This window comes from Ochlerotatus camptorhynchus, unplaced genomic scaffold (assembly GCF_037179485.1).
Source record: "Ochlerotatus camptorhynchus isolate MF236.1 unplaced genomic scaffold, CSIRO-AGI_Acam_v1.1 ptg000696l, whole genome shotgun sequence".
Taxonomy (NCBI): Eukaryota; Metazoa; Arthropoda; class Insecta; order Diptera; family Culicidae; genus Ochlerotatus; species Ochlerotatus camptorhynchus.
In genome coordinates, this window is record NW_027041172.1 from 511,453 (window position 1) to 532,895 (window position 21,443).

At 36.6% G+C, this 21,443-nt stretch overlaps 1 protein-coding gene across 1 annotated transcript in view; it reads right to left on the reverse strand.

The window, feature by feature from the left end:
* The window catches only part of LOC135714693 (C2 domain-containing protein 5), a 60,118-nt gene that overhangs the window by 15,066 nt on the left and 23,609 nt on the right, over window positions 1-21,443 (reverse strand). Inside the window, exons 7-13 of the mRNA XM_065238079.1 lie at window positions 17,928-18,130; window positions 11,973-12,131; window positions 11,575-11,743; window positions 3,051-3,455; window positions 2,486-2,543; window positions 615-1,168; window positions 32-545 (exon numbers count right to left, since the gene is read on the reverse strand). Coding sequence (XP_065094151.1) covers window positions 32-545; window positions 615-1,168; window positions 2,486-2,543; window positions 3,051-3,455; window positions 11,575-11,743; window positions 11,973-12,131; window positions 17,928-18,130 — 2,062 coding nt within the window. The remainder of the gene's footprint in view (window positions 1-31; window positions 546-614; window positions 1,169-2,485; window positions 2,544-3,050; window positions 3,456-11,574; window positions 11,744-11,972; window positions 12,132-17,927; window positions 18,131-21,443) is intronic.

A 21,443-nucleotide genomic window follows, 5' to 3' on the forward strand; every position in this document is an offset into this window, starting at 1 on the left:
TGTCGTTTGTGAGTTATTCTGTCATACTTACATGCCTGACAAGTCGTCCTGATCCAAATCGTCCGCGGCAAGGAGATCTTCGTCTGTATTTCACAGAATTAGATTGCACGAAATGTGATGTCACCGTACTTTGTGGAGGATTATTTGTTGGACAAATGTTATCATCATCCAAGTTGAATATTAAATCATCATCATAACGTTTCAATTGCTCTCTAGTGGCTGAATTTGCTAGATGTTTTGATTTTAACGTATTGTGTTTGAATGGCTCTCCCAATCCTAAAGCCATCCCAGTTACTAATAATTGTATTTCGTCATTCTCTGGTAGATCCAGTTTAAAACGAAGATCGCATATTGCACAAGGTATCATTGCTCGTAGTTTAAAATATATAGCTTGTAATAATCGCTGGTAGTGTTTTGAAAAGCTTATATTTGGTTGATTGGTAGGAAGCTTTGCTCGCCAAACCTGGGTAAACATCTGTAGGTTTCGCACTACTTCCACATCCTGTAATCCAGGTACCACTTGCGTATTCACGACATCGAATCCACTGAAAGAATACAGATAAAAATACAGTGAGTGATTTACTTTCTTTGTAGCATTGTACAGCCGAACTTACTCAGGAGGACAAGGTTCCATAAGAAGGGATATGATTTCTAGGTCATGAATATCATCCACTTCTAACATACAGGTTTCTTTATTGCCGTGGGTGAGATCAAGGTCCATCATCTCTTCTTCGGAATCATCTGAATCATCAGGTTGAGCTATGGATTTATTGTTTATGAATACTTCGTTAAGGTGCTTTAGCTGACAGAATTCTCGGTTTCTCTCAACTGTTTCCTGAATCGACTTTTGTAGTTCCAACAGCTTGTCAGAATCTGCCCATGAATTTCCTGCCACAATCTTTGGAACGGCAGGTTGTGGTAAAGCGGAAAGATAGACAGCAGTGCCAGTAGCTACAAGCGCCATCATTCGTTCTCCAACTGCTACTGATGTTTTTAAACCGAAAATGGCATTCATGCCTTTCATTTTTAGTTTATTGATTAACAATTTATGTAACTCTATTTCAAGAAATGGTAGCGCATCTGACATCTCCTTAGCATTTGATTCCCCTTTCAGATCACGCTTTGATCTGCAAGCATGCGCCTGTATTAGTATTCCACGTCCGTCAACCTACGACAAGCAAAACATTCGTAAATATTATTATAGGGCTGGTGTACCAGTTATGACTATGGCCCTTATTACGGGTGTCACTTCACGGTGAAAATAAAGTGAAGTGACCAGTTGTCACTCACGGTGAAGTGATTGCCGTGTAAATCAAATGGGAATCACTTCACCGTGAGTGATAAGTTGAGGAAATCTTTCGGGTTGGATTTATCTACGCTGGGGCAAAGAGTATATTTGTGCTATGTAACCCTAAACATCTGATAAAACCCTGATATGTAACCCTGCAAATCTAACCATAGCAACATCAATTGAATCTCTACTTCAAATTTTTGGCTTTTACATCCTATCTGGAATCCTATATCTTAACTTAGTATTTTTGTATACTTCCACAGATGTTAATTAAGAGTTTTTAAGGTCACGATGCACGGAATCCATTTTTCATACGATTTGTTTTAACGCTTGCATGACCCACATCTAGCAATATACTTAATGTGCGATGTTCTAAATGTATTTTAGTTTTTGCTGCAGAGAAGGGTGCCACCCCTACATTTATGTATTCAATTGTACAAAAATGTTCAGAAATTAGCACAATTGTGCATTTATATTTCCAATATACATTGTTTTCGTGAAATTTGGGAACTGTATAAAATAGCATCAAAAATAGTTTCCATTTGAATTCTTTGACGCACATAGTTTATATGTTTTGAATAAAAAAAAAAGTATCGTTAAGTCAATATTTTAGTGGAATAAACAATAAAAGCAGTTGCTGTCATACCTAAGAATAGTAATTTGTTGTATAGAAATGAAAATTTATCAGTTTCACTTCATTTTAGACATAATGGTATTTTTGCCCCATAAGAGTGGCCTTCTTACCCCGCAGCATTTTTTAGACCAGGTACGACATGACATTTTGAAAAAATCATTAACATTGTTTGATGGGGTTTAATTTTAATTTCAATGATGATACATGGAGACAAGGTTTCAAACTTACAATTCGGTACACGAACTCCTTTAAATATTCACGGAATCGCATATTAAAACGCGCTATCGTTAGGGTGACCTTCTTGCCCCTAGTTCCCCTAATATTTTTATGAAAAAATTCTTGTTACCACCTCTGGTCGAAACTCATAGCACTCGAACGCAAACTAACAACATCATCTTTTTGGGTATACAGTAATCGAGAAATGTCTTGACAGGACTTGGAATTGAATCCACCACCTACGGCATCAATAGTAACTAACGTAATATCATTTACCTATGGCAAATGTGGCTAAGCAAACATAAAGATCAACACCGGCGAACAGAAACGTCAAAAATGCTCACCTGTAGTCCTTCAGGAATTTCTATGGTACACAGCAGCACATCAGGTACGTATCCATTTCTTTATATTTTTATTAAAGAGCAAAAAAGGTAAATATGATAAGTGTTAGATGGACTGTAAATAGCTATTTATTTTAAAAATCTATTGACTGCTGTTCACCACTGTTTCCTTAGTTTTCTACTTTTTACTGTTAGTTTTATACTGTTTGCTAACCGAGTGAACTGTTCATTTTAGGATTTTCAATGTAAACTCTAAGGGGTAATTAAAACATTACGTAAACTCATCAGGAGAGAAGAGAGCAGTTGCGAGCGATTTGCGTGAATGGGCTGAAATTCAGGTTTGTTTTCTTTTTTTTTTTCAAAATACGAACGCACGAATTTTATTTAAAAAAATTGTTGCATGAAAACGTCACTTATAATCGAAATGACGTCGCGGCAAAGTTGCAGAGAAAATACAGTATAGGAAAAGTTGATGATGAATGAAATAATTGAGAAATTGTTTGTCAAATGTAATATTTATGAGCATAGATGGAAAACATGTTCAGTCGTACTTAAATATAGATATTACCTGCAAATTTCACACTTCATCATACTAACTCTAAACGGGATGGAAGTTTGAGAGTATGGAATATGGCATATTCCGCAGTGACTAGCTGTTGGTTGTGATGAAGTAGTTTTATTTGCCAATTCGGATGTATCTTTAACCGTCCGAGTCTCAGGTTGTAAATTGACTTCCATAGCTTCTCCTTCAATGCTTTTCTGATTATCAGAAACATCGGAACATTTCATGGTGGAGCTTAATTCTGCTGCAGTATTCAAATCCTTATCAAAGTCCTGCCCTTCCATAGATGATGTCATGATTTCCTTATTTATAGACGATCCGTGTAGTCTGATAACGCTATCATTTGAATCACCTTGTTGTAGATTTATGACTGTTGCTGTTCCAATAGCAGACAACACACAAACGTCTTCCCTGTAAAATAATAGATACTGTAATTAGACTGGCAAAGTCGCGAAGAATGAAATAAAAACCAGAATGTCCACCTATAGTGAGATCTGACCCTCCTTACTTAAACAAATGCTGCCAAAATTTCTCAAAACAACATTCAGAGAAGACAACAATTAATTTCTGAATTATATGTGAATCTGTCCATTGGTTGATGTATTTAGATTGCTTTTTCGGAAGCACCAAAGTGGTCTGGAAACTTAGTATAAAAATCCATGCTTTTGTCACAAATTCAATTAAACCTCTACTGTCAATTTTTATTTTTTATTCTTTTTTGCTTTCTTGACTAAGGCAATATGAAAATAGGTTGTAAATTATTTTGGTCTAGATCAATTTAGCTTGTCTAAAGTAGTTTGTGTTAAAAAAAACATTTATATTATTTTCCAATTTTCTCACGAACGATTGAACCAATTTCAGCCAAACTGCTGAAACTAGCCTCATTGACTGTTCAGCCTTCAGCCTCATTGCGATGTAATTTTCTTTTTGAAGAGCATTTTTTTCAATGAAATATTTGTTTTTATTGAAGATCATGAAACATGTTTTTTCAACATATCTTCACATAATGATTTTGTAACCGATCCAAATCCAAATGTTCATGTAAATGGAAATAAAAAGCGTATTTTCCAACTATTTGTTAGACATTTATTTTAGCGCCAGTTTTTTTTTTTTTTTAATTTACCCCGCCAAAAGGCAAGCTTGGGCAATAGATTGTTAATGGACCATGTTGATGGATAAAAATCGCATTTTTTTTTAATTAATAAAAAAAAAAAATCTTAACTACAGATCACTTATTCGGTTAAGCAGTTGAGACGATTTTTACCCCGTGACTCTTTCTCATGATAAAATATTCAAGGTATTTAATTATACTGATGTTTCGAATCTTCATCCGGAGACCATTCAAAGTCTTTGACAAGATCATATTTATTTCAAAAATCACTGCTTGGGTACATTTCATATTGTTGCACAGAAAAATCAAGGCATTCTTTGATCAAATATACGAGACAATCAATTATAATGTTGTTCTGGGTCTTCCGATGAACATTAAGAATTTATAACCATATTGTTGGTTTTAATCAGTACTATTCATAGATGCCTGTTGTGGTGGCACAGTAACATCTTGTTCTAGACGACTGGTGCTTCGGACCCCTCTTTTAAACCCGGAATAAAATCGAAACCACTAGGCCCATCTATTCCAGTTTTCAAAAACCGTAACTGTACATTTGTATACTAGGCTAAACGTACCTATAGTGGAGGTACGATAGTGCAATGTGTTCCTATAGTGGGTTATAGAGACTGCATAAGCCACTATAGGAACACATTGCACTAACCTATAGTGGAGGTGCGTTTACCTTATCTGTCAGATTTCAGCCAATTTCATGGCGAACCAAATAAGTTATATCCATACATATTGCTGATCTTATGCCTGGTCGAAAAGAAAGAAAACCGTGTAGTACAGCTTTTGCCACTCACTCAAGTTAAAGATCATCTTCAAGGGAGATCATGTCAATTGTCAGTGATAAACATGTGCAGTTTTTCAACGGCGTAGCCAGGTTTCAAGCTAGGGAGGGGTGAAAAAAAATTTAGTATGGAAAATTTGGCCGAATACCATTTCTCCTAACGCCATTTCACCGAAAGCCTTTGTGTTGCTGAGTTTAGCCCCCCCCCCCCCTACTTCCATCTGGCTACGCCTATGCACTTTTTGTTAGCACCTGAATTTGTAACAAAGGTTTATGTGAGAGTCAATTGCACAGGTCGATGTACATTGCATTTCACACGTTAAAACTGTCTTTTGAACGGTTATTTTTAACGGATTATTTTGTATGGATAGCTGTTATAATGACTTTTTAATAATTATTGTAGCACTGAAAAAACTATTTTGTTCGCCACGATGGTGATGATGGATTTTTAATATTTGATGTAATAGTAGTAAATTTAAAAAAAAAGAAGTCTATAAAGGTTTGAGCCTCGCGCACGTATTACGGATATAGAGGACTGAATTTAACATTTGATAAAAAAATGCAACTTTTGAAGCTTATTTGGAAGATACCTTGTGTTGCAAGTTTTCTGGCAAATGTTGGGGGTTCGTGAGCATTCCTGACACTCTGAAAATTATGATAGCATCAGATTGTGGGGTTGCTAGTGTAATAGGATGCTTTGTTGATTGTTCATTAACTCTTGATCGCTTGTAATACTTATGAATATTTTAGGTGGACAAAAAGGCGAACTAAGAGGTGGACGCCTAAGTTTTTTCTTATTTATATCGCTGTGAAGCAACTGTAAACTCTAGAGGGAATTTATATCTGTAACTGTAACCAGTTCGATTTTGTTTGCCAACCTGGTTAAAATATCATATTTAATAATCTTAAAGATAAATCGTCCAGTTCAAACCAAGAGGTGGGACATTCATCATCATTCATCATCATCATCTTCTACCCATTAAATCTTAACTTTTACAGAATATTGATGATTTCACCGTTAAAAAAGTCAACTGTTCAAATCACCCCAAATTCCACTTTCGTTTCTGATCAGCTGCATGAAAATGCAGCTCCATTTTTGCTGCATCGTGTGGGATATCTAGTTAAATATTTTACGGAAGCTGATAATTATGCTCAAGAAATTTCGAATTGTTAAGGGGCAACAACTGGTAGAGGAAATAACGGATTCGACACTATTTTACCTATTAAAGTCAAGGGGTAAATGAAGTCTTAGATTGTTATTTGTTTGCAAACCAAGCACCTTCATGCAAAACATAAGCGCTATCAATAAGTTATTTTTTTCCTGCTCGGGTCGTATAGGCTTTCTGTTGTAGCTTATGAGCTAACGCATCGAAACAAACGTATTATTGATTTGTGTACGGGGTATTGTATGGGTGGTGGAATAGTCGATCGATCGTCAATCGGTTTGGACGCGTTTTTTAATCGTTCCTAGACGTGCGTTCTGTGCTTTTTTTTTTGCACACGTTTCGTTCTCGCTGTAGTAATTTCGAGCGATAACTGTTGGTTCCGTTCATTTCAATATGAATTGTGAAATTTGTTCATTTGACTCTTCCGTTGATTCGCTGATGTGGAAATGCATCGGCTGTATACGCACATTTCATGCAGCCTGCGTAGGAGTGACCGTGCAGAGGAATTCACTACGCAGGAAGGACAATAAAAAAGTAGGGGATTTTAATTCTTATCTTCTACCATGCTGCGACTCATGACAAGAGCATCTGCAAGCAAAGTTAGAATTCAATCAATTAGCGGCTCAACAAAAACTTCTAACGGAGTAACTGCATGCCAACACAGAAGTGACACATCGTTTCGCGATGCAGCAAGAAAATCCTAGAATTGTTCACGAAGCTGTCGAAGGCCTGGAGGTACTGCTGGTAGGCATAAAAAATGAACTGTCTGCAATTAACAGAAACAGCACCTTAGCTGGCAGTGTCGTTGCCATCAAAAATCACACTACATCGCTTTTCGATACAGCAATGATGGCAACGAAAGACAGTGTGTCTACGTCATTGAGAACTGTGACGTCAGATATATCCACCGAGCTCCGAAATATCAGTAATGAAATAAATCAACTGAACCAGCTGTCGCTCGACATTGCGGCAAGTTGTACCATGAGCTCTAACTCTGTGCTGGAACTCGATATTCTTGACGAGCTGAAGTCACTGTCAGCAAATATAGCCTCAACACGGAGCGCTGCACCTTTGCAATCGCCATCTGACTCATGCCCCAGCTTGGAGGTGGAATTAAATAACAACGATGACTCAGGGTGGCGTCTACTTGGTACCAGGAAGGTATGGAAGGCAGACTGGACCGAGTACGATGCCGGAAAATTACGCCGTTTGATACAGCAAAAAAATAGCTAGAAAGGCTAGAAGGCGAAGGAAACAAAACTTGCTCAACAACAACAACAAAAACCACAATAACAACAACCACAACAACAACAACAACAATAATAACAACAACAACAACAACAACAACAACAACAACAACAACAACAACAACAACAACAACAACAACAGCAACAACAACAACCACAACCACAACAACAACAACAGCAAAAATAACAACAACCACAACAACAACAACAATTTTGGCAACAACAACAACAATAGCATATCTAACAATCGTCTTCTTCTTCTTCTTTTCCTTTATTTAACGTCTGTCTCTGTTCCGCAATCTAGTGCCAATCACCGACGGACATCGATTGCCATCCATTGACGGCAACCGAATGTGCAAGGAAGGCAGCTTCCACACCTGCGTAGAATATCGCACCCATTCACAACAACACACATGGGCCGGGACCAACGGCTTTACTTCCCTTCCGAAGAAAGACGTGACCAGAGATTTTTATGCCTCAGAAAAATCCCACCGAGCTCGGCTGGGATTGAACCCAGACCCATCGGGGTGTTAGAAAGCAGTCACGCTTACCACGACACCACCGGCGCCGGCCTAACAATCGTCGAAACAACAACACTAAGCGTAACAGTTTCCACAGAAGTGTTAGTCAGAATAGAAACAACCTACTGCCACCTGATCGAGAGCTTCTTGCGGCAGCGAAAGATCGGTTTTCCAGGCCGCCGCAGGCTAACTATCGACCCACAATGCAATTCCAATGAGGGGAAATCTTAACCCCCAACCCGGCGTGCGACGTATACTCACGTACCGTTCCAGCGCACTTGCATAACGGGATGGCTGCAACTGCATCATGTACGAAATTGACGCATCCCTGACCCCGACATTATCAAGGAGAGGCACTCGTGTTTTCTACAAAACTGACACGCTCCATAGAGGAAGAAAATAACGAAGATCACGACACTTTACAGAACGAAACAAATTCGGAACATGGATCAGGGGTAAATAATTTTGATAATAGTTTTATGAATGACAGGTTACCATCAACTTCTTCACCTAATCTTCAGACCACTACAGAAATTTTGGTATATTGCCAAAATGTTAACCGCATGAGAAGCGCCGGTAAAATGAATGAAGTTAACAAAAATTTATTAAGTTCTAATTACTCTGCCATAATGGCTAATGAAACAAGTTGGGATGATAGTGTGAGAGATGAAAAAGGTTTTGGTAACAATTATAACGTTTATAGAGACGACCGCAATTTTCATTGGTCTGGAAAAAAATCGTGAGGTGGAGTATTAATAGCGACTTCGACCCAATTCAGAAATCATTATGGCTACTAAATTTAAAGAATTCGAATATGTATGGGTAAAAGCGCAAGTAGCAGACGAAACACATGTCTTTGCTTCGGTATACTTTCCTCCGAACAATGCTCATAAGGACACGTATGATAAGTTTTTTTTTGGAAAAGCGGAAGAAATTTTGTCTAGTTTACGTACAAGTTCATATACATGGGGACTTTAACCAACTCAACGTTGACTTTATTTCTGATATGGACAATGAAAGCATCTTACTTCCAGTCGTTGGGGAAAATGAAACACTCCATTTCATTTTTGACAAAATTGCAAATTTAGGACTCAATCAAATTAACCATGTGAAAAATCAACAAAATTGTTATTTAAACCTTTTATAAACAAATACTTATGAAGATTTCTGTGTGACTGAATCGTTAAGTCCCATATGGAGAAATGAAATGTTTCACACAGCAATAGAATATTCTTTATTCGTTCACATAAATGAAAGAACCAACGACTGCGAATTTGATGAAATCTTTGATTACAATTCAGCAAATTATGAATCATATTTAACTGACCGCCATCAAATAGTAAAATACAAAGGAAAGACATCAAATCCCGTTGATGTCACTTCAGGAGTTCCTCAAGGCTCCCATTTAGGACCACTTTTATTTATTCTCTTCGTCAATGACATATCTTTCATTATTAAGAAATTCAAAGTTTTAATACATGCTGACGACATTAAACTTTTTATGGAAATAAAAGATGCCAAAGACATCATCACATTCAAAGAGGAAATACAGATATTCCATACTTGGTGTCAAAAAATAAAAGCTACAATTAAATATAAACAAATGTAACTCAATTACCATTAGTAGAAAACGAATCCTACCCAATACAACAATCACTTTAGGAAACCAAATCGTAGAAAAGTGTGATAGAGTCAGGGATCTAGGTGTTATGTTGGACTCAAAACTTACTTATACCGATCATTATAACACAATTATTAACAGAGCTAACAACATGCTTGGTTTCTTAAAACGTTTCTGCTATAACTTTCACGATCCGTATACGATAAAAACATTGTACATTGCTTATGTAAGGTCGATATTAGAATATTGCAGCATAGTTTGGTCTCCTTTTTCAATCACACACGAAGAAAGAATAGAGTCCGTTCAAAAGCAGTTTCTATTGTATGCACTCCGCAAGTTAGGTTGGACTGTATTTCCTCGGCCATCTTACACAGCTCGGTGTATGCTCATAAATATCCAAACATTAAAAGAGCGTCGTGAATTTGCTATGATTTATTTCGTAAACGATATTGTATCACATCGCATTGATTCAATAGAACTATTGTCATCCTTAAATGTATATACACCATCTAGGCATTTACGAAATAGAAATATATTTGCTACAAATCGTCATCAAAAGAATTATGCCAAATTTGGACCCTTGAACCAAATGATGGATACATATAATAAGCACTGCGATAACATTGAATTTACAATGACAAAATCCAAATTAAAGCAATATTTTAATTCCTCGCATAACGTCAACTAGAAGTAATGTTTTAACTTGTTCTTAAGACATATTATAAAAAAATATAAACAAAGAAAAAATTGTAAAAATAGCACTTAAGACTACAATTGTAAAACGGTCTACACTGATTGACGACAAATAAATAAAATTAAAAAAACATATTATTGATGATTTCTGCTCGATAGAACGGAAATTGGCGATTACGACGAACTACATTCTACCCTACATCATAAGAAATGTGTTATTACAGATTAAATCGTATATGATATTGAATCAACTCGTTTAAAAATAAATTAAAATGTGCACGCATATGGCTTCCACTTATGTACACATAATCATTTTTTTGCCTTCTATACGATTTGTTTGTTTGTATATAGGGGAAATGACGGCTTCGGCATGCCAGACTATTTTCGGCAACCCAAATTGAAACACTATTTCCACTGGATTTTCTTACGAAAACACTTCGCTGAATGCATGCAAACGATTCTTTATGCTTTCAGCTTCAATTTGACTATATTTTTACCACTGAGAAAAAGCAATCTAGCAGGGGTTTCTTGAAATGAAACACACGCACTACAAATTGTAGCTGATTTCGAGTTGCCGATAATAGAACAGCAGTTTTACATGCAGTTCAAATGGAACGGTTGCCGAAGAAAAACTGGTTGCCGACAATACTCGCTCTCACTAGAGAAGATTGGAGCTTTGTAAAAGCGTTTCAAAACAGTTTTTGACAATTCTTTCGACTGAAATTGTTAGAGCAGCTGGCAGCAAAAGATTGTAAACAAACCAATACTGCATATGTGTGCGTTCCATAGAGAAAAAGGCTGTAGAAAGAAGCTCGCTGCTTAGGTTGCCGAGAATACGTAAATTCCCCTATGTTTGTATATAACAGAAACAACTTTGAATATACATGCATTTTGGTTGGCTATGTGGATCGAGAATCGGACCCAGTCGCCTACGACATGGTCTTGCCTTATTACTGCGCTTTTAACGACACAGCAAACAATTAATTTTGATATCTCATCAAAGTGGATGCACTGCAATCGTTATGAAAATATGGTGTGATATTACGTGCCAAAAAGGACAAAATTATCATTAATACAGTGCATGAACTGACATTACGCTGATTTTACTGCATTTGTTTATTTTTGTGGCCATAAAAATTACATGAGATTTCGACATGATTGAAGTGCATTCCTTTGATGTAATATTAAAATTTGTATTTTGCTGTGGACTGAGCTAAGGGAGGCCTCACTAGGAGACCACAAGAAAGCCAAATATGGTTATATTTTATTGTCCTTGAAAGTCATGTTGTACAGTGAAATGTAAAACAATTCTAGAATTGTGTAAAATTAAATTATAGTCATCTACAATAAAATAGTTTATTAAAGTTTGTCCAATACTTACGAAATTGTGGTTGTTTCCGTATACCCTAAAACCATATTGCAACCAATAGCACGAGCATGCGAGCGAATTTCCATACGAAGCTCATTCCACCACATATCACGTGTTTCCGGATCGTCTGGATTAGGAACTCGAGCTAATAACTTCACTGATCGAGCAGAAACTGTAGCACCTGTTATAAATAATAATTATTAAAATATGTATTATATGTTATAAGATCTAACCTTGGCCTATGATTATATTTCTAGCATTAGAGTTTCTGCTGTATGGATTTTCTACCCATTCGGAATTGAATGGATAGCTTAATCTTAGCATATACAATTTGAGACAAGTGGCTGCAACTTTCTAGATTAGTAATAGGCCTAGATTAGATCTCGTAGTTCATTATATATAAAGGTTACCTAAATGCAATACAAATCCTGGTGGCACTCTGGTGACAGTAAGGAAGGGATATTCAAGTAATTCTAGCGCATCATGGTTAAGCGTTTTTATCAAAATACTGTTTGGTTGAACTCTTGATCCAACTCCAAAGTAACGATCATTAGACGTCAGAGAGCTACCTGAGAATGGATACAATAATTAAGTAACAAATTTAGCTGATTTTTTTTTTGAAATTTAATCTAGTAGAACAATTTGGGATGATGAAAGCTAGGGGTCGTGAATATTTTTGAAATATAAATCACGATCATTGATATTCATCACGATACTTTTTTTGGGGCCTTTCTCACTCTAGAAACCATTTGGCAAAATGTACGGAACTAAAGATACTATTTCATTGATAAGATATTAAGATATTCAATACCTTAAGGGGCTGTCCACATGTCAAGTAGACATTTTTTAGATGTTTTAGATACCCCCACGGGGTATCGAGCAATGCGAAACATGTGTTTCGGCACTTCAACATCAGAAAACTTCCGGACATACGACCAAGGCTCCACCATCAAACGCCTATAGTGCCACATGTAAGTAAGACAGTGAACATCTTCAGCTAGCCAAAGCATCCCGTGAGGAGTACCGTGAGGATGGTGATGTCGTCAAATCTGGGCATGTTGTAGTGGCGGTTGATTTGCAAAAGGTATTTCTAATGAATAATTATAGATGGTTGTGATTGTGAATTTACGCTAACCATTGTTTCCCCTTTCAATAGGTCATTCAGCTGCCTTGATGGATTGAAGACAGTTGTGCTCTCACAAACGCTAATAGCGTTTAATGAAACATTCGCCCCTGTCGGGAAGTACACGCAGACAATTCCTGTTCTGGCATGTGTGTGGAATGAAGCTGTGAGCGGCCGATCATCTAACGATCTAGCTGGGTGTTTTCATACGATTATCACCAGATTTAGTGTGGAAATGCTTGTTTTGAGGCTGGAAAACTGTGCGCCCCAAAACAAAAATTGGAATATTTTCCTTCACCTCATCCTTCATATAAATTCCAAAAATGTTGAGATGGTTCTAAAAAAATTGTATCAGGACACACCTTCATGGCAGCAGCTTCCACGCCGCAGTTGAAGGTGCAATGAGACGAAACCCACCGGTGACATACCCAGACTTTACAGCTGTGGTTGAAGGCGCGAAAAAAAAGTTGAGGTTTTGGACATGCTTCCACAGCATTTCTTCCCTAACGTTTTCCCAGTACGTGCTAAACCAGCTGAGCCCTCGACCATATATCGAGAACATAAGAAGAGTTGTCGTCAAGAAAGGCTGATTTAATCTATATTATAGCAGCTTTGTGAACGGTGACGATTTGGAAAGCTGTAAGATATTAACAGCCAAGCAGGAAAAAGTGGTTTCAGTGGAGCACTTCGACCTTGAGGAACATTTGATAAAGAGAAGTCAACCCAGAGGAATTGACCTGGACAGAAAAGCTGCATTGCTGAAAACTATTTTGCCATTGGTAGAGGAAGGAAGTTACCTGAGCCCATGGAAAACAGGACGGCTAATTTTTTTTTTCATCGCTTTAATATGCCATTATTATTTTTTACTTTGTTTTCCCAAGAGACGAACCAGCTAAAGGCTGAAAGTCTCTATAATAAAGCAAAAAAACTTTGCTTTCATTCAATAGTATGTATTAAACAGCACGGAAATAAGAATCCATACTAAAAATACTTGCTAAATGCCTTTGGTTGCGCAATAAGGACGAGCTGGCTGCAATGGTTCCGCATGTTTATTAGGATTTATGACATTGTCTTCAGAGTTCGATGGTGTTTTAGAAATAGTACAAGAACTGGAGATTTTCTTGAGCGGTGTTCCTTTCTAGAACACTGCTCGACGCAGGATCTTGAATCTTCACTCGGTTTCCATTCTTTTCTATGACGTTATATTCCTTTCTTCCAAAAGTTGGAGTAAGTTTTCCGGTTGAGACGAGATTTTGCAACAGGACACGGTCTCCTTTTTAAATATTTGATAGCTGTGCGTGACGCTTTAAATCTTCTCTTTCTTTTCCTCTGTATTTCAGAATAATGTCTCTCTCTTGAACACCGGAACTCACTGCCGGTGCTGTTTCTATGTCGCTTATTGACGGAATCTTGGAACGGATTAACCTGCTTTGCAGTAACACGGAGGGAGCTTTACCTGTGACACTATGCGGGGTTGTATCATACATTAACAGATATTGAAGCAAGTCTGTCTTCCATTCACGATTCTTACATTTGTCATACATAATGGGACTGATATGCGATTACTTTTAAGATGGTACAAACAGACCTCATCGTTTTTCCCTGTTATTTCAGAACAAACAACTCGATTGTATACTATTTAGATCAAGAATAATAAAAATTAGGCTTATTAGTGCACGTATCTCAAAATCGTCGAAAAGTCATACGGGACTGATATGCGATTCTAGGTCAACTATTAATTCGACAAGGAAATTTTAACAGTATTTTATCCATAAATTTCTATTTTTTTCAAAATAGAAAATAAAATAAATTAATTCAATGGACTTTATTACGGGTGTCACTACACGGTGATAAGGAAGTGATATTCGGAATAAGAGCCGTGATTGCCGTACAAATCAAATGGGATTCACTTCACCGTGACGACAAGTGACAAGTTTTCACCCTGAAGTGACATCCGTAATAAGCCCCAATACCTTCACTGCAATTAATTTCTAGAGAATTATTGTACAAAACGCATTTGAATTTTGAAAAATGTCGTAAAATGTGTAAGTTGGGCATATCTTGACTGCGCAATATAAAAATCAGTTGATCCTAAATAAGGTTTTAAGAAGAACTCAGAATACCGCGTCGTAGGTATTTATTTAGCTTAAACATGATTTCAAAGCATATGCAGACTGTTTGCATCATATTACACATAATATGTATTTAATTTGATATAAAACTACCATTATTTACAAAAGGCGGGACATAGTGAGCAATCGTTGGATGGGTAGAGTGAGTAGAGAAAAAAGTAACCTTCTCGGTAACTTCACTTATTTACTGCCGCTCTTCGCATGTCCGTCCCATAGCGAAAATCAGCAAGCCGAGAAAATCGCGTTTTAAGTTTGCTTCGTACCATTGTTTCTTATGTGATGGGACAACCAATGTGACTGTCTTTCCAAACTTTTTCAGAACAAAGTTGATGAGTTCATCCATTATTATGAAAATATGGGTAATTAGTTACCACTTGCATTGAAAAACTCAGTTTTGACAAAAACGACTATGAGACCGACATGCGAAATGCGGCAGTTTAGCAGTGGTTTGGTCGGTAATATGGTCCGCTATTACAAGAAGAGTTCAGTTCTGCAAAATTGGTCAAAGGACAACATGAAACTTGCAGTGGAAGCAGTAAACCGTGGGGAATCCGTGAATCAAACGGCTCGTGAGTATTGTGTTCCACGTGCAACTCTTATAGCACGCTACGTTATTTCGGTGAATTAAGAAAAAAAACATATCGGATCATTTGCTACTGTTTTTTCGAACGCTGAGGAGAACGAACTGGTGTCGCATATCCTAAAGCTGGAAGTGTTCTGTTACGGAATAACTGTTCGAGACATCCGCAGCTTGGCTTTTCAGATGGTGGTTCGGAATAAAATACAGCACCCGTTCAACGTCGAGAGTCAACTGGCTGGCAAAATCTGGCTCAAGGGTTTCCGGAATGTATTCTACCTCTCAATCCCCTGATACCTCGTAAACTGTTGGACAAAGTTTTAACCTTTCAAAAGTATACACGAAACAATCAATTTGTACAACGTGGCTTGTTCATTATGCCCCACCTGGTATCTTAAATTCACAATTTCACATGTTCCAAAAGCATTTTTCATCTCTTTATTTTTTTCACATTTCAACGGTCAGTTTATGATAATAAGATACCTTTATGAGATTTAACGCTGCAAATGTACAATTATTTTGCTTACTGGCTTTTTTCCGTGATTTGTTTTCCGTACTGAGTACCAATGCTACTGACGCCAAGGTGCCACACCTGGACCTAGACCCTACCTATTGACCAATCAACTCATAAACCGGGCACTATCGGCTTTACTTCCCTTCCTAAGGAAGGTGTGATCAGGTGATCAAGCCGTTTTGAACTAGAAATGCTCATATGCAACAAAAAAAGCGTTTCTACTGGATTAATCATTCAAAGCAAACACTACCCTAATTAAAAATACCATACCCGAACGATAACCCAAATGATGGAACTATTCCACAAATGGTTTGGATGATACTCTGAAAACGTCGTTAAGCAAAAAAACCATAGCAAATTTAGTAGGGTAACTTATAATTTTTAGTAGCTCTTCTATCCGTACGTTCATTCATGCTAACAGCAGTCACAAAAAATAGAAAAAAGCGATAAAAGTTTTTATTTACGCACATATATTTTTATTATTGTAATAACAAAAGTCATCTGAATTGCTCATAACAACACCATATGAATTCTGTGTGATTTGTTAAGTTCCAATTTCAATAACGCGCTTATTGAATACTTGGGCAGTTAAAGAAAATCGATTAAGCGAATTGATCATTGCAGATAGGGCATATTGAAATGTTCATCTAGATTCGTATTCAGGCTTACTTTTTTGTGATCCTGAGAGTGAAAGTATGAGTACGTATGGGGGAAAGTCAGTAAAGACGGACGTAGCAGGAAAGATGTAACATAAACAATCCATTTGATTTAGTTAATATTAAGGGCTAGATCACTTTCACCTAAATGCTTCAAATCAAAACATTATTTTAGAATTAATTTAATACTTCAAATTTATTCTAAAAGATGTCTCTGAGACATCACCTCAGATTGCAAAAAGCTCTTGTCGATGATTTCCTTTTATTAATTCGTACAAAACGACGAGAGCTTTTTTCTAATCTGAAATTATGTCTCAGAGATTACCATTTTTGATATTTTCACTTACTCACTAGGTCACTTTCAACTTAAGTGTCCATCTTTCCTACTGTTTCCGTCTTTACCGACGTCCCTCTCCACACAAAGCCTTACGAAAGAAATGAAGAACACACTCATTCGAATAGGAATTGAAACTGTTTGTTTGGATAATGAAGTTTCATTAGCGATGTGGTGAATGAAAATTGAACGAATGATGATCAATGAAAATGCTTTTTTAGATACTCAATGCAATTTGTGAGGGAATTATTTTATGTGTTTACAAAAATGGATGTATATTAATATATTCCTGATCAGTGGTTCTCGCGGTTACGCGAAATAATATTCCATATCGAAATTTGCCAAATAATTTCGATGATGTTAATTTATGTAGATTTTTGGTCATTTTTCTTTATAGTTTAAATGTCTGCTCTGTAATTATGTCAATAATAAAGATTAGACAATAAAGAAAAGTGACTAATTTTATTTCAATCTCAATTTATATCATATTATAGTTTATAGTTATATAACAGTTTTGAACTGGGATATTAGTGGAATACTCCCAAGAGCAAAAAATGTGATAATTTTCCATTTTAATCTCCTTAGTATTTTGTAACCATGAAAACATACGTATTTCAACTACAATGTGCAGTTTCATCAATGACATTCCCACTAAAGTCCTATTGAAATCTATCTGTCTGCAGTACTCATCCCCTAGGGTTCCTCAGTTCATCGAATACAGAGTTGATTGGTACATAACACGTGACTCTCCTTGCCTAAGAACGAAAATGTGTTTTCAAGTTATATTGTAGGAGCCGTTCATAAGCTACGCAGACACTTTAGAAAGGAGGTGGTGGCGAGTGTCAACGGTTGTAACGATTGTCTACACAGGAGGAGGGAGTCTAAAACCTCTCAAAAACTAGACATAGTTTATGAACAGCCCCTAAACTTTTCCAACATAAGACAAACAACTTGGTATGTTCTATAACCAAAATTGTTACTTGGGATATAGACTACCCTATAAGTAAATAATGCTTACTTTTAGCATACCTTTAGGAGTGATACTCAAATCAGAATCAGATGATCGTCGATGTATTGCGCTCGAGTTATGATCCTTTATAATCACTATAGCAGAGCCAGGAGTTCCAGCTTTTGCAGGGCTTTGGGATATACGATTACCAGCAGAATCCGTAGATTCTCGATTGGGTTTTGCTCCATTAATTATTGGCACGGGATTGTTAGTTTGTTCAGTCCTAAAACGTATAAATAATTGACATGCATTAATAAGTATGGCATAAATCGTTACCAGGGCAATAAATCTAAAAATGAAATGCAGTTATAAGGAAGCACAGTTAATGGGAGAAATATCCGTTCTTTGCTGTTTATGGTGTTATAAACAATTGATCAATACTCGTCAACAAATCTTCGCCAACTGATTGATTTACACTTGGTCCACCCACCTAGCTCGCCGTGGTAATTGCCTTAATGTGCAAATTCCAAGCGAACGACGCAAATTTTGTTGTCCGTAATTCTTGTAGCTTCTGCTTGGTGGATGATAACATAATGGGTCGGCCGCTCATTACAAAAGGGCAGAAATAAAATCTGCTAGCAAGCATTGGATTGGAATCTGGCAGGGCACGTTGGCCCAATGTACCACTGCGTATGCTCAGGATAGTGGATCGTTTCTACCCGTCTGGATGTTGAAATCCCCGATGAACGTTATTGATTCTTCGCATCTACGTCCATTCCTATTGGGAGCACACGTTGAAGGTGACGAATTTTTTAAATACAGATCAATTTTAATAAAAAGTTCAAAATCCTCAATCAACCATGATACGTCATTGGCTTCAAATATCTAAGATCTTTCAGGGATAATTCAAGGAGTTTGGTTTAGACGGGACACATCAACTAGATGAGCACTATTTCTCTCAACGTTAGAGCCTATTCAGAATTTTGATTGCTTTTTCATTGTTGGACATGAACGCAAAGCATAATGCATATATTGGTTGGTATAATGATAAAGCATAATGGACGATAGAAATAGACGAGTGCACGGATGGATTTGAGTTCACTCACGCGAGAAAAAGTGGCACAAGCTGCGGGCAATGTTTACTAATAATTAGTGTTAATGATCGTTATTCATGAACATTTAGTGTTCATGATTAGTAAACATTTTCCGCAACTTGTGCCACTTTTTTTCGAGTGAGTGAACACAAATCCATCCGTGCACTCGTCCATAGTTCATAATTAACTGAAGAATTACAAAATGTTCCATTCTTTCTCTTTTGGCTTTTCTTCGAGAACAATTTTCTTCTTTGAAAAAAGCAAAATATCTATGCAAACAAGTCAACACACATGCATTATTTTCGTTATTTTCGAATGTGATTGATATCGATTAGGAACCAGCTGAAATGTCGCATTTGTTTATACCTTAAAATGATAGATAAATTATTTCATTTTGAGAATATTGTCCTTAGGTAGTGATCTTGACCATAGAATTTATCCCGTGTCTGACCATTAGACTGAAAGTTATTAGACCGAATGGCCATTAGGTCGAATAGTCACTAGGCCGAATGGTCATCCCGAATGATTTGGTTTGGCTCACCCAAACTTAAATAAATTTTGACGAGCTTCCTTACACAGTTATGAAATTGGATTGTTAGTGGAATACTCATAATAGCAGAAAAAATGTTATTTAATTCCACTTAGCATTTTGTATCCATGACAGATACGTACTTCGACTACAATGTGCAGTCTTCTTCAGCGTCATTCCCACTTAGTCACTTAGACACTGTTAAAGACTGTATAGGTTTTAAAATGTTCAATACTTAGATATTTTTTCAGAGTATTCGGAATTGGAAAACCTGAATTTGAGAGACGATTTTTGTATTTTCCGGAAGAGAAGAAATTTAATACAAATTTGAAGGATTCAAGTTTGGCACACAATTGAAATGCAATGATTTTTAGTATTATTTCTTTTTTTCAAACATGAGAAGTTCTTTCAAGTTTTACACTGCCTATCAGTCCCACATGAATTTTCGTCAATTTTGAGATAACAACGCTATCCACTATCAATTGGCAACTACTTTCATATTATGCGATAAAACTACGGACTTTGATCATGAAAAATGTGAAAAAAAACGTCAAGCCAGTCCCATCCTGAAATTCAATCGTCTAGAAGTTAATTTACAGTTCTCTTTTGTAAAAAATATATTTTTCGCTGATATAACAAATCATGCTGGCTTCATTGCAACCAGTGGCGTCCCGTAACCTCACTTTTTACCTGTGCACCAACTTTCAAAACCTAATTTAATGCCATATTCATACTCGAATCGGTTGAAAAATACACTTAATCTTCTTGTTTACTCGATATCTATCCATTGCAAGTAATATTTTGATAATTGTTTATGTTTTGAGAGTTGGTGTACAGGTTAAGGAAACGCCACTGATTGCAACTGATTTTAACTTGAAAAAATATCAATTAAATTACTATGATTTTTCAAATATTTTCATGGGCATTACACTTCGTAACTTCAACTGCCATTTTCTCAATGACTACTTTTTACATATGGGACTGATATGGGATTACAGGCAGTACAGGTTTTGTGATTTTTGGCATCACGAATAAAATATGCCATCACATTAATTTTCCATCCTATAAAAGCTGCTCATTATTTTCTCGCTCCTATGTGAGATGAATTCTTCTTTCTGATATTAAAAAAAATATAGTTTACTTTAGCTAAGAATTTCAATATTAGTTTTTTCTTCTAATTTCTGACATGAGACGCCATAATTATTGGCGATTATTATATTTTTCAGACCAGCTTCAGGCTCGCTCACCACCCGGAATGAACGCTCGGTGCATCATAGATTTGATATGGTTAGTAATATCAAAAAGTGTACATGCAAACGAAAAAGAGACGCAACCAGGATAAGTTTTTTAAAGTAATAATTTCATCTGAATACCCAACTAACCATAGCATATACGAGTGACATTGTCTTATTCTGAACCCACATTTAAGTTATTTTGTGGTAACTTGGATACTTTTTTATGGTATCAAGCTGGAGCTGCGTGACAGCTTATTTTTCAAAACCTGACCCATGTGAGTAAATTTTGCTTCTATCTTTCGACAAAACTATAGAAGGACTAGCCTGTGTTGGCAGTTTGAACACTGGTTCCAGTTTATTGTTTCAAGCTAGTTTTGGAAAAAAAATGCTGTGACGTGAGTACGTATTGACATCGAGGCAAAAGATATATCCGCGTAGTAATCCGATTGAATTAGTATTGAATTGTGAATCCCGTAGACCACGTTAAATCCGACAGTCGCGAAAAGTTAAAAATGCACTTGACAAAATAGAATAAACGTATTAACGAGCCAAATGACACGTCCGCGTAGTACTCCGATTGAATCAGTAAATCTGTTGAAGTATAAAATATCTAAACTAAGTGAGTTCCGTAAACCGAGCAAGTTCCAAACTCCGCGCGAAACAGTATAATATAAAACAGCTAATTAGCAGAGTGCCACCAAAATAAATGTGATAGCCTATGTTGGCAAGTTGATTAAT